The following is a 13,901-nucleotide window of genomic DNA, read 5'->3' as shown; positions in this document are numbered from 1 at the left end:
ATGAGGTGTCCCCCATCCATGTCCCTATTACAAGCCCATAAACCTTTGCCAGCGCTGTGCCCCAACACCACGCTCCCGCTGTATCCCAGAATCCATTGTACACACACAAGTCACGTCTTCTCATTAAATGAGCTTCTGTTCTCGCCGCGCCTTGGCAATAGCGCAATTGCCCAGCCGAGTGAGCTCCGCCACAAAAGCGTGCACAACCTTGACGTGAGCCACCTCTTTCGGCGTCAAATGACGGTTCCGCATGCCCTCGATGAGTTCCGGGACCGACTTGATAAGCTCAATGTCTTCCTCGGATTGGGGGTGCAGAGGTTGCAGGAGGAGATTGCAAAAGATTGTCAGAATTGCCGACATTGGGTAAAACACCACCATCCTGGACATTCAAAGTTAGCAAGGTTTATGAATCTGTAGTCCAAAGTCCCATGTAGTGAGATTTACCAAAATGCCACCTGTTCCACGCCGTGGATCGCTGCCTTTAGGAAATAGAGCGTAGATCGGCTGGCCTGCACGGAAAGGGCGTGGCTCGAGGTCACGCCCTCCAACCCGCTGCCTTCACCGCTTGCCCAACAGCGGCATCTCCCGCTGGCGCGGTGAATCATGGCCATCAGATAATGATACTCAAAGTGCATAATAATCTCCTCCATGCCGAGCCGACCTTTTCTCACGACTGCCGTACCCCGGGGGAAGGTCAACGTCGGCCGATAGGAGGGTGGTACGGACGTCCGCCATCGTTCGAGCTCGTCGTCGAGCTCGCGAATGTCCCTGAGCAGCTCTGCATCGCCCTTCTTCAGAGCTGACGCGGAGTACAGCTTCGTGGAGATTTTGGACTTGATGATTGTCAACTGTAGAGAGTCGGGTGCGAGGGCTGACGTGATTGTGGCCTCGTCGAGGAAAGACGGTGACCCGCCGGCGAGATCGTCTATGCTTCGTATCCACCAATCCATCTTTGGCAACGTTAAATCACAGTGCTCGTCGTCTATGCTCGGAGGCTGGCCTGTTCGGAGCGAGATATCCTTGTCTAACTTGAAGGTCAGCCAGAACATTCTACGCAGCTGATTCCTCACGCGCGAGGTGTGGTCGTCTTCAGCGGGCTTTGGCGTCTGGCATGGGGTGGGGCGGCTGTTTCCGGGTTCGAGGTGCGCGCCAAGCATGAACAAGACTCGACATGTTGCGGCCTGGAACATGGCACCTTGTTGCAAATGACCGCAAAAAAGGTGGTACATGCCCTATGGTGAGAAGCATTAGCAAAAAGGGTTTTCAGTTGAAGTTTCCGTGGTGTCGGAGACTTACCAGCATGAAGACGGTCTCGAGAGTGGTGATGTTGGTGCCCTGAAGAATGACTGACACCAGTTTCTGGGCTGCACCGGCACACGCCGCTCCGTCAATCTCGGGTGTTGAGTTCCATTCTCCCTGAAAGAGGGAAACGACAGCAAAGAAAGCAAACACACAGGCCTTTGCTGTCACGGCCTCGAGAGTTGCTTTACTATGGACCGGCTGATACGCCAGTTCAATTGTCTCGCCAAAGAGGACAAAGTCGATGACTGGGAACGATAGGCCGAATTGGGATGCCCGGAAGAGGGCGAGATACTCTTCAACGACAGTCCTATCAGGCAGCTCTCCACTAGAACTCCCTTCTAGGAAATCTATAACGATTGGTACTGGGTGTTGCGTCTGCCACAACGGGCCCATGCCAAAGAGGGTTTGGAACGAGGCATCCTCTCCAGCCCGCGAGCGGATCCACTCTTGGCCGTCCACGGAGAAGAAGGGTATACCATTGTAAGAGCTAACGTCTCCCAGGTAGTAGCCGGCGAAGTGCAGCTTTCCCACGGTAGCGTCGGAAGCCCGGGCTGATGAGTCATACGGTCGGTCTTGGGCTGTGTCCGGAAGGCCGTCGGCGGCCGGGGGATCCAGCCCAATAGTGGACATGGGCGCCGAGGATGACGATGGAGAGGTGGAATCATCCCGCCCCTCCCCCCCTGCATCTTGGTTCCGCCGAGCCGCCTCCAAGGCCTTCTCTATACGGTTGAGGCGCTCAACCAGGTCTTTTTCTGATCCCGCCCTGCACGGGTCGTAGATCTCTCTGTTAATTTCTCAACCTTCCGAAAGGGTGGGTCCTTTCAGGGGTGATCCACGGGGACGGGGACGGTGCCGGAGGCTCACCTCGCTGTAGCCGCCCGCTTCTTCACCTTGGTTGCCCGGTTGAAAGTGCACGCCATTCCGTGGTGCTTGCACCAGTTGCACTGTGGGACGGCTCCATCGCATTGGATCTACCGAGCGACAAAAAAAATAAGATAAAAATCAGCACATGTGGTGAGACAGTTACTCAACTCAACATGAAAACGGGCCGGAAATCATACCTTTCTCCTGTGACAGGAATCACACGCTCTCTTCCTCATGTTGGCCTCTAATTCGACGAAAGGCCGCCGCCCAGCGCGGCACGCAGATTGTTCCGAGGAGGGAATAGACAAAGAGAGACCGAAGAAAATAAGCCGCGTCGGTAAAGTGGCCGGTTTGCCAGCTGTGTCTCTCACGCCGAAAGAGTTGAAGGAATTGGCTGGCAGCGGGCTGTCGTTCCCGCCTTTGGTTGATGTATCGGAATCCCCGCTGACACAGCGGCCACGTTTTCGTTATGACTAAGCGGCGAGGCGCAGGCTGGAGCAAACCTTAATTGAATGGAGGCTTCTGACTGGCCACAAGGGTGAAACCCGGACGCAAAACTTCAGGCGGCTCCATCGTCATCTCCAGAGTCTAAGGCTATGTCCGGGCCTTCCACATATGCCGCGCCGGCCAGATCGGAGGGTTATCACCCATCCACACCATCCCTACCGGTCCAAGCTTAGCCTAGCGCAGGCCCTAGGACATTACGTTCTACACGAGGCCGCCGCTGAGTCAGCGGAGTCGATCCAATCAATGACACGTTTGGTCCAATCTTAGGCTATGGCTTATAGGGCTCCCGAGGACAAATTTACGGATGGCCCCAGTCTAGCGCCACGGCGTCCCGCCCGTCACGGACAGGGTCCAACGCCGAAGGGCTCCAGGACTCAGGAGCCACATGCCACGACGTGGAATGCAGGGTTCGTCCAACAAACCAATTTGTTTTTCCTTTATCAAGTGGGACGAAGACCACATTATTCAGCGGACAGAGGCCGTGTCAGCACGCACTTCGGACTATGGACATGGGGTTCCAGAAGCTTTTTTCGTCCGCGCATCTCGTCATCATAGACGGGATGATGGGACACCTGGCTGGGACGCCTTGATGCCATGGCCACTCCCTCCAATCTGCCTATCTCTCCGCTGGGCCCGATGAAGACCCGTATTATACGATCAAGGGGTAGCACAGAGATCTGAGGTGGTAATCTAATTCTATCGGCATCCCGTCACTCCCCTTGATGCCGAAACCGACAACAAGTCCGGCCGAAGCTAAGGGGCCGAGAGAGAGAGAAATAAACAGTTGCTCGGTACTCTTCATATACTATAAGCTTCCTCCACAACCTTTTTGTTATTCTCCTTTCTGCTTCCTCCTTCAATGATGACCTTCACACCTGACAACAAAGAGATACTATCGGGCTCTTCGTCAACACGTGCAGGCATCATGGAGTCTGACGGCACGCTGGGAGGCGGCTCAAACTATGAGCAATCCCTCGAACTCAACAACCTACCCGACGATACCACATGGGGCCTGAAGCACAAGGTCGAAGCGGCTCGACAGAGAGATGAACGCTCGGGATTTCCTGCCCGTGAGCTGGGCGTGACATGGCAGAACCTCACTGTTCAGGCTGTCAGCGCCGACGCGTCGCTTCACGAAAACATCTTCTCCCAATTCAACATTCCCAGGCTCGTCAAGGAGTCCCGCCACAAGCCTCCTCTGAAGACCATTTTGGATAAGACACATGGCTGTGTCAAGCCGGGTGAGATGCTCTTGGTCCTCGGCCGACCAGGATCAGGATGCACGACGCTGCTCAACATCTTGGCGAACCACCGCCGAGGATACACCTCAGTCACTGGCGATGTTCACTATGGCTCCATGGCTGCCGAGGAAGCCCAGCAATACAAAGGACAAATCGTCATGAACACCGAGGAAGAATTGTTTTTCCCCACCCTGACGGTCGGCCAGACGATTGACTTCGCTACCCGCCTCAAGATTCCATTCCACCTTCCCGACGGCGTTGCATCCAACGAAGAGCTGCGGGTGGAGAACCGAGATTTCCTCCTCGAGTCCATGGGAATCCAACACACCTTCGACACCAAGGTCGGCAACGAGTTCGTTCGTGGAGTCTCGGGTGGTGAGAGGAAGCGTGTATCCATCATTGAGTGTATGGCAACAAGAGGATCAGTCTTCTGCTGGGATAACAGTACCCGAGGCTTGGACGCCAGCACGTAAGTTGTCACTGATTGGCTTTGTCTTGGGGCCTCCACAACAATCCAGGAAAGATTGATGAACATGTAGACTGACCACCTTCCAGGGCCCTGGAGTACACCAAGGCGGTTCGTGCCATGACCGACGTCCTCGGTCTTGCATCCATCGTCACCCTCTACCAGGCGGGTAACGGCATCTACAACCTCTTTGACAAAGTCCTCGTGCTCGACAACGGCAAGGAGATGTACTATGGACCCATGAAGGAGGCCAAACCCTTCATGGAGCAACTCGGCTTCATCTGCTCCGACGGCGCCAACGTGGGTGATTACCTGACCGGTGTCACCGTTCCCACGGAAAGAGCCATCCAGCAAGGAAAGGAAAAGTCGTTCCCTCGCACTCCCGATGCGGTGCGAACTGCGTACGAACAGTCGGACATCTACCCACGCATGATTGCCGAATACGACTTCCCGACCCTGGAGGAGACCAAAGAGAAGACGAGGCTCTTCAAGGAGGGCGTCAAGGGCGAGAAGCACAAGCAGCTGCCCGCCAACAGCGCTCTCACGACTAGTTTCTACACCCAGGTCAGGGCCTGTATCACCAGACAATACCAGATCCTCTGGGGTGACAAGGCGAGCTTGATCATCACGCAGGTGTCTACCTTGGCGCAGGCCCTCATCGCCGGATCCCTCTTCTATAAGGCTCCCAATACGTCAGGCGGTCTGTTCCTCAAGGGTGGTGCCCTCTTTTTCGCCCTCCTCTTCAACAGTCTAATCTCCATGGCCGAAGTCACCAGCTCCTTCACTGGCCGTCCCGTCTTGATCAAGCACAAGTCCTTTGCATTCTATCACCCTGCAGCCTTCTGCATTGCGCAGATCGCTACTGACATTCCGGTTACCCTGTTCCAAGTCTCCGTCTTCTCTATTGTGCTGTACTTTATGGTCGGACTGAAGACATCTGCTGCGGCGTTCTTCACTTTCTGGATTGTCGTCGTCGCGACTACCATGGTAAGCATTGTTGCTACCTTCTTTTTTTCCGAGTGTGAACTGACCCGACCGTAGTGTATGACTGCACTGTTCCGTTCCATCGGCGCGGGATTTGCAACCTTTGACGCCGCTTCGAAAGCTTCTGGTTTCATGGTCAGCGCTGTGGTCATGTACTGTGGTTACATGATTGAGAAGGCTCAGATGCACGATTGGTTTGTTTGGATCTTCTGGTGAGTAACGACTTCGAGTTCCTTCCGAATGGTCAAGCAACTGACGCGTGAGTATAGGATCAACCCTCTGTCATACGCCTTTGATTCTCTGATGTCGACCGAGTTCTACGGACAACTGATTCCTTGCGTTGGGAACAACCTCGTACCGCACGGCCCAGGATACAATGATCTCGCTCACCAGTCGTGTGCTGGTGTCGCCGGCGCTGTGCAGGGATCGACCACGCTCACCGGTGAACAGTACCTCTCCGCTCTGTCCTACAGCCACAGCCACGTCTGGAGAAACTTTGGCATCGTCTGGGCCTGGTGGCTTCTCTTCGTCGCCATCACCATCTTCGCTACCTCGAGATGGCGCTCGTCTGCCGAGGGCGGAGCGTCTCTCCTCATCCCCCGTGAGAACGCCCACATCCACCAGGCCATCCGCAACGACGAAGAAGCCCAGTCTTCCGAGGAGACCGCCGCCGACAATGGTAAGGCCGAGAACGAGAAGCAAGACAGTGACAGCAATGACGACAACCTCGTCCGCAACACCTCGATTTTCACCTGGAAGAACCTCACCTACACTGTCAAGACCCCCTCCGGAGATCGCGTTTTGCTGGACAACGTCCAGGGATGGGTCAAGCCCGGCATGCTCGGCGCTCTGATGGGCTCCTCCGGTGCCGGAAAGACTACACTGCTCGATGTCCTGGCCCAGCGTAAGACCGACGGTACCATCCACGGTTCCATCATGGTCGACGGCCGAGAACTGCCCATGTCCTTCCAACGGTCTGCCGGATACTGCGAGCAGCTTGATGTCCACGAGCCCTACGCGACTGTCCGTGAGGCGTTGGAGTTCTCGGCTCTGCTCAGGCAGAACCGTGATACCCCTCGCGCTGAGAAGCTGGCCTACGTCGACACGATCATCAACCTGCTGGAACTCCACGACCTCGCCGACACGCTCATTGGAACCACTGGAAACGGCCTCTCCGTCGAACAGAGAAAGCGTGTCACTATTGGCGTGGAACTCGTCTCGAAGCCTAGCATCCTTATCTTCCTCGACGAGCCCACCTCCGGATTGGACGGTCAGTCCGCCTTCAACACCGTCCGCTTCCTTCGCAAGCTCGCCAACGTCGGCCAAGCTGTCCTCGTCACCATTCACCAGCCATCCGCCCAGCTCTTCTCCCAGTTCGACACTCTGTTGCTGCTCGCAAAGGGCGGCAAGACCGTCTACTTTGGCGACATTGGCGATAACGCAAAGACCATCCGCGACTACTTTGGCCGCTACGGCGCCCCCTGCCCCGAGGAAGCCAACCCCGCCGAGCACATGATTGACGTCGTCTCCGGTCACCTGTCCAAGGGCAACGATTGGAACCAGGTCTGGCTCGCCTCGCCCGAGCACGAGGCCGTCACCAAGGACCTAGACCACATGATCCAGGACGCCGCGGCCAAGCCCCCCGGAACCTCCGACGACGGACACGAATTTGCCCTCCCCATCATGGACCAGATCAAGATTGTCACCCACCGCATGAACGTCTCCCTGTACCGCAACGTCAACTATGTCAACAACAAGCTCACCCTGCACATCACATCGGCCCTCTTCAACGGCTTCTCCTTCTGGATGATTGGCGATTCGGTAGGCGACCTCCAGATGCGCCTCTTCACCGTCTTCAACTTCATCTTCGTCGCGCCCGGTGTGCTCGCCCAGGTACAACCCCTCTTCATCGACCGCCGCGACATCTTTGAGACCCGCGAGAAGAAATCCAAAATGTACTCCTGGATCGCCTTCGTCACCGGCTCCATCGTCTCCGAGGTCCCCTACCTCATCGCCTGCGCCGTCCTTTACTACGTGTGCTGGTACTACACGGTCGGCTTCCCCGGTGCCTCCTCCCGCGCCGGCTCCACCTTCTTCGTCATGCTCATGTACGAGTTCGTCTACACTGGTATCGGCCAGTTCGTCGCCGCCTACGCCCCCAACGCCGTCTTCGCCTCCCTCGTCAACCCGCTCCTTATCGGAATCCTCGTCTCCTTCTGCGGTGTTCTCGTGCCCTACTCCCAGCTCCAGACTTTCTGGAAGTACTGGATGTACTACTTGAACCCGTTCAACTACCTCATGGGCAGCATGCTCGTCTTCGACATCTGGGGCACCAAAGTCGAGTGCAGCAGCAAGGAGTTTGCCCTCTTTGACCCGATCAACGGAACGACCTGCGCTGAGTACCTGTCGGACTACTTGAAGGGTGTCGGCTCCGCCAGCAACCTCATCAATCCGGATGCCACCTCCGGGTGCAAGGTCTGCCAGTACAGCAACGGCAGCGACTATCTGAAGACGATCAACCTCAAGGAGTACTACTACGGCTGGCGCGATGCTGGTATCGTCGTCATCTTCGTCTTCAGCTCGTATGCCCTGGTGTACCTCCTCATGAAGCTCCGAACCAAGACTTCCAAGAAGGCTGAGTAAATCACTCGCTCTCACAACTTGAGCTCGAAACTTTCATCTATCTCTCTCTCTCTCTCACGCTTATACCTCTCTTATATCACGCAACACTAGATACCTCGTACGCAGCTGCAGCATCTTAGATTGCACCACTCTTTGCGGGTAGATCTCGGGATTAGCAATGGGTGGTCTTCATGTGTCAATTGTCAATCGTATGCATCTATGCCAATGCATCAAATGTTTTCTTTCCTGTAGGGCCGGAGTACATCTCATTAGGGGGATGGTTCACTATTGGGTAAATTTAATAGATTCGAGGATCAAATAGAATGTGACAACAGTGTCAAATGATATCACAGCGGTCCAATTGTACCATCTTTGGACATTCCACATCCCATCTTATGAATGTACTCGTGGAGAAAGCATGAAACCCAGTGACATGTGTGAATCTCCTTCGTGATGAACCCTCGTAAATGGCCCAGTTTGTTGAATTTCAGTACACGTACGGGGGCTTCGCCGACCCCACCTTTCCGAAACGGGCGTGGGGACCTCACCGCCAACGACACGACATCAAGAAACTCACAGACAAAAAAGACCAAAACTCTTCGCAGGTTCTCAACCAACCTATAATTCCACCTCTCGTCACTAGCAAAGCCACAGACCAGCCGAAAAAAAAAAAAAACATGCCTCTCAAGGGAATCTCCCCCGTCATCTCGCCTGACCTCCTCAAGGTCCTGGCCGAAATGGGTCACGGCGATGAAATCGTTCTCGCCGATGCCCACTTCCCCTCTCACTCAATCTGCCCGCCTCATATCCCCGTGCTTCGCGCCGACGGTGAGTCTCTATACTCTCCAAAAAAACATTTTGGCTGTGTTTTTTTCTTCCCTTCACAATGCGGCGGAATCACTAATCAATTTTCCAGGCATCACCGTCTCGCGTCTGTTGGCCGGCATCGCCCCGCTCTTCGAGCTGGATAACTACGGCGTCGTGCCCGTCATCATGATGCAAGTCGTCGAGGGCGACACCTTTGACGCGAGTGTAGAGGGTGATTTCAGGTCTTCGCTCAAGTACGACGGTGAAATTGAGAAGCTAGAGAGGTTCGCCTTTTACGAGAGGTCCAAGAAGGCCTTCGCGATTGTGGCAACGGGGGAGACGAGAAAGTACGGCAACATCATCCTCAAGAAGGGTGTTATTCCCATTACTGAATAGATCATTGATTCAAAAATGGTTACTTCGATTTGGAAATTCGTCAATCATAATTTTCATGGCATGGAACGAACGACACTCCCTACGCCCTGCATGTCGCTCACAGACTAGAACAGAGTGCTGTCCAAGCCCTGTTCCCAGCCTTTCAATTCTCTACAACGACCTCTTGGTCGCTTGCTGGGACTTACGGTTAGAACCGGGTTGTCTCTGTGGCCGTGGCCTCCTTCCCCCAGGCGGCATACCGTCGTAAATCGCGTTGTAATTTTGACTGGGAACTGAGCGGTCATAGTCGTAGATGCACTGGCCCTGGTGGATATTCATCCACGCGACGGCGGTCTACGCTTGCTCCAGTCGAAGTTTGACCACATCAAACCGCGAGAGAGCCTGGAGATCACGAGCGCAGACAATGAGCTCCACTGCTTCCAACTTTGGCTCATAATTTGATGCACGTAGGAGTTGGGTTGCTGCCACAAATGCTACTGGGTGGTATTTTGGTTCGGATGGAGAGTGCAATGAGAGTGAGTGTAAAGGACTAACCATTTCCCTCTCTATTAGTTTGTCGGGCACGGGAGAAATAGGCCAGGGCCGACCAAAAGCAGAAATCAAGCACGGCGCTATGGAGCAAGATCTTGAACCTTGGTTCAACGGAAGGTAAATGTGAACGGTCCTGTTACCTTTGTAGAACGGAGGGGCCTATAGAGAAAGATGTACGTTGAACGTACTAACGCAACCTTTTCCCCGAGGATTGTAGAAGGTGGCTTCAATAACTTACCAAGCCTTGTGGGAACTCTCGACTGGCCAACATTCATCCCCTTCACCTCTCACCACACGCCGCTTGTGACTGACGTTGGTGCATTCGGACAAGAAGCCAATGCGCTTGGTCAACGCTGCTACTGAACAACGAACACGTGTGGTACTAATAGTTAGTGGACACTCGGAAGTATCTGTACACTGTTCAGGCCAAGATCAAGACTAGGAACAAACCGAGGCCGCAAGCGTTCTACACCTCAACTTTCTCCCCAAACCTGGCCGTCTTTCCCTGCTCTCATTATATTTTAACACTTGATGCCACTTCCCCCAGGTAAGCAGTGCTGGGATTACAACGAGTAATACTACACTAATTTGCTTCACTGGGAGCAAATTGCAAGGCCTGTGTGTGGATTCTAGCTCCTACCCGAAACATCGCTTCCTGGCCCTCTTCCAATCACCAGCATTGATATATAAAGTAACACAATACTCGAGAGGGACACCACCGTCCTGCTTGCGGCGCCGACTTCCCCAAGAAAAAAATTCGACATCAAGGGCCAGTCATGACATGCTCATCGGTGCAGCACGGTTCAACGTCTCAAATGAGCGCATCTAGCCAGCCGAGGCTCATAAAGACTGTGAAGCATTAGATGCAGCCGTTGCAATGATTCTAGGTAAACTTCCAGCAGCAGATGAATGGCGAGAGAGCACCCGGCTATGCGGCTCCTAGGGCGAAGTGAATGATGGTGGTGAGCGTGCTGGACGAAGAGCTCTCTCTCTCTCTCTCCCCATTTCTTAGCCATGAATTGTACTCAAATTTAAGAGTCTGCACCTCAAAACCTTCCGCCCTGTCCACGATCTTTCCCACGTCATAGCATCTCTGTCCAAAAAGTCCGCCGGTTCTGATAGCGACATAGAGAATCATCAATCTCTCACGTCGTCTTAGCTCGATCATCAGACTGTTTCAACGTGAGAGTGTTGTCGCTCCATGAAGAATCCGATACCGAAGCAAGCAAGCCTTCTTTTCTTCACCTAGATACCGACTTCTCCTTGGGGGCGATTCTACAGTGAGCGCTGGTTTGAAAGGTACTTAAGTACGGCGACACCCTCACCATCACTAGGGAATTTCGTCCACGCTCAAATTGCCTTCTCCTGAGCGGCCCGAGCTACGAAGTGTCTTGCAGTCAGGTCAACACATTTATCACCAAAAGGCTTAGACACATGTATTAATGACGTCGATGAGGTTGCTCGGCTCGATGGACGCCATTGCTTTGGACCATTCACGACGTAGTCGGACATTTTAGAGGACATGCAGAGAGTTCATGGCTGCATAGAGGCAGCTTTAGAGTTGTATGTTTTGAGGCGGCGTATCATTCTGTTCACCCCAAGTTCTAAATACCGGCCACTGATTATATAAAACCAAGACATCATAGACCTCGAGGTTGCATGGAGACCCAGCCCGCCTTCCCAACCTGGCCTCCTTTCCAGGCTTCCTTCGTTGGAATGGTTATATACACATTAAATGAGCCGCAAATGATAGACTGCAGCCGAACTATCCGTACATTATCCCAATTAAGCTCAGGGGTCGCCCGACATTGCCGTCAAGCCACAAATGCGGAAGGTCAACGGCTGGCGCTTCGATGGTTGCCCTCGGTTTGATGCACAATCGCGGCGCAGTCCGCCCAATTACAACCAACGCAAAAAGGACCATGTACATGGGCCTCATACTTTTCGTGGATAGGCGCAATTGAGAGACACCAGACGCATGAGGCGTGCTTGGCCCGAGGAAAGTGGATCAAGCACGAGACACGGGTTCGGCGACACTAGAATCGTGCCGTATCTATAGGCTGCAATACTGGGCCAAGACATGTTGGCCGATTCAAGGCCGAAGTCGACGGGACGTTTGCTCGCAGAGTCGCCGTAAATCTTGCGAGTGAAGCAAATAGCCTAAAGCCTGCAATGTCAGCTGTGTGAGACAACGTCGCAGTAAGCTCAAAGGTTCCACCCAACAGGCGCAGTCCGAGAGCTCCATCGGCAGGCTGATTCCTTGCCCTAGTGGACACTGGACACCCAGCGACCCGCTGCCGTCTGAACAAAGTTGTCTTTTGTGGATGGCGAGGGGAAAATCTGGGGAGTTCTTGTCCAGTACGTAAAAGAAACTGAGGTTAAATGGCATGCGGACTAGCGATTCAGTTTTGATCTCGTGTGCGATTCCACTTCCCCAGATACTAAAGGACGTTTGTGATCGTGGCGTGCTTTTTCTCTCCTTTCGCGGTGGTGTGTTCCCGGACGCGCTATTAGTAACAGTAACTCCCCCGCATCTCAGTCTCTGGGCAAACTTGGACAGTAATGACAGGCTATAGAAGGTCCTCTGGCGTCTTGGGAAATTGTGAGCCAGGAGGGTGGGCGCTGTTGGAACCTCGCTTGGATCGCCAATCGCAAGACAATTGGGCGACTGGGCAGAACCCGTCAATTGGTATGGCCAAGGTGCCGTGATTCCACGGGTTTGCTCGGCGCATCCAATCGAGCCTGCACACCAAGACTGTCGAAAGTCTTTGCTTTGGGTCAAGCTTTGGGCCCTGAGATGCCATGAAATGCCATGAGATGTCAAACTCTTGGGTTTCGGTGATTCTCCAACGACATGTCTTGGAATCTGCGATAACGAAACAGTTTCGCAACGTCTCAAACCGTAAACCAAGGATGCGCCGTGACACGCCGTAATTTCTCAGACCTTCAGATCTTTGTATTACCCAATCTCTTTCCTGGTGTGATAGCTGGGTGATTTTCAGTTGAGCGTAAGCGACTATGCCTTCCCGAAACATCGCTAGCCCGAGTTGATAGAGACTCTTGGCACCAGCGGTCGCGATGCTAGAGAGAACTCAAAGGTTCGTAAGTGCAACAGTCGAGAGTTTAACCAGCAGGTGTCTGGCATCTGGTGCATATTAGTACGTCTTGGCTCGTGTCAGTCGAAAACGCCTCATTCAAACAGTATGACGAACGGATAGACCGTCCCTAAGCGTCAATGCCATTGATTGCCTAAATACGGAGTAAACCGCCATAGTCTCGTCGCCACGGGAGAGGAATGGTGCTGATAAGCATCGCCACCCATCCCCAGATGCGCCCCGAGCGCCTCGGGGGTCACACATGCCAGATAAGCCCCCCAAGAGAGCGCGAGTGCCAGCCAAGACAAACGTCGGTCGGGTGAACCTTCAGTGACACATTGAGGCAGAAATCCGAAGCCAAGGACGCCAAATGATATTAGTTGCGGTCGCAGGTGGGTTGGCGTGCTTAGATGACACGACGGGGAGAGAAAAGATGGGCCCTTTCGACCGAATTGAGACTTGCGAGGTAGATTGTCCTGAATCGTGGCGACCGAGTGGGCGCGTTGCGAACCAACGAGGGTATCATGACAAAATCGAGCGACAGAGCGAATGACGGCAGGGCCGACATTGGTATCGGTGGCAGCTAATCGTGACAAGGGATGGATGGTGGTGGGCGAGGAGCGCCAGTTTCACCAACGGTGCTGTCGCTGTCGCTGTCTCTGTTTTGTTAGCGTACCATGTATCCGTAGGATCGCTCATGAAAGACTGTTATCTTTGCCCAGACTTTATTCCCCATATTTCCCGCCAGAGGGGGGAATCTTGTGTGTATCGTAGACCAATTGCAGCACATGGTGATGCAACCCCCAGGGATGCGGATGGGCAAGGAGGAAGCATTGCGTGGGTATTCGTCATAGTAGGTTCATCCACCAACTGGCAACCGCCCAATAACGAAGCTCGATGGGTTTGGCGGTGGGTTGGGTTACGGATACACAGCGCGGCACAATCGAGTCGTGTCGCCCCAGATAGGCTGGAGATCGAATTGCCAAAGGTTTGCGCATTCAATCAAAGCTTTCAGAGGTATCGCAAACACCCCCAAGTGGCAGTTGCAGCAAGGTGACGGGGCGGCGGCCGGAGATTGGGCGTCTT

At 54.0% G+C, this 13,901-nt stretch overlaps 3 protein-coding genes across 3 annotated transcripts; 2 read left to right on the top strand and 1 right to left on the bottom strand.

Moving 5' to 3' along the window:
* Positions 1 to 123: 123 nt before the first annotated feature.
* Positions 124 to 2,222, bottom strand: CORC01_05208 (fungal specific transcription factor; the record flags this gene model as incomplete). The annotated part of the gene is made up of 4 exons (XM_022616852.1): positions 124 to 379; positions 445 to 1,232; positions 1,297 to 2,065; positions 2,167 to 2,222. The coding sequence occupies 4 exons, from the start codon at positions 2,220 to 2,222 to the stop codon at positions 124 to 126; spliced, it is 1,869 nt and encodes a 622-aa protein (XP_022476557.1).
* A 1,376-nt stretch (positions 2,223 to 3,598) lies between these two features.
* Positions 3,599 to 8,007, top strand: CORC01_05207 (ABC-2 type transporter; the record flags this gene model as incomplete). Its single annotated transcript, XM_022616851.1, has 4 exons — positions 3,599 to 4,383; positions 4,470 to 5,367; positions 5,422 to 5,576; positions 5,634 to 8,007. The coding sequence occupies 4 exons, from the start codon at positions 3,599 to 3,601 to the stop codon at positions 8,005 to 8,007; spliced, it is 4,212 nt and encodes a 1,403-aa protein (XP_022476556.1).
* A 656-nt stretch (positions 8,008 to 8,663) lies between these two features.
* Positions 8,664 to 9,189, top strand: CORC01_05206 (RbsD/FucU transporter; the record flags this gene model as incomplete). The annotated part of the gene is made up of 2 exons (XM_022616850.1): positions 8,664 to 8,814; positions 8,903 to 9,189. 2 exons carry the CDS (start codon positions 8,664 to 8,666, stop codon positions 9,187 to 9,189), a joined length of 438 nt encoding a protein of 145 aa, XP_022476555.1.
* Between the last annotated feature and the right edge of the window lie 4,712 nt (positions 9,190 to 13,901).

This window comes from Colletotrichum orchidophilum (genome assembly GCF_001831195.1).
Source record: "Colletotrichum orchidophilum strain IMI 309357 chromosome Unknown Scaffold_36.1, whole genome shotgun sequence".
Lineage (NCBI taxonomy): Eukaryota > Fungi > Ascomycota > Sordariomycetes > Glomerellales > Glomerellaceae > Colletotrichum > Colletotrichum orchidophilum.
Note: the sequence above shows the minus strand (reverse complement) of the source record. Positions and strands in the feature narration are given on the sequence as shown.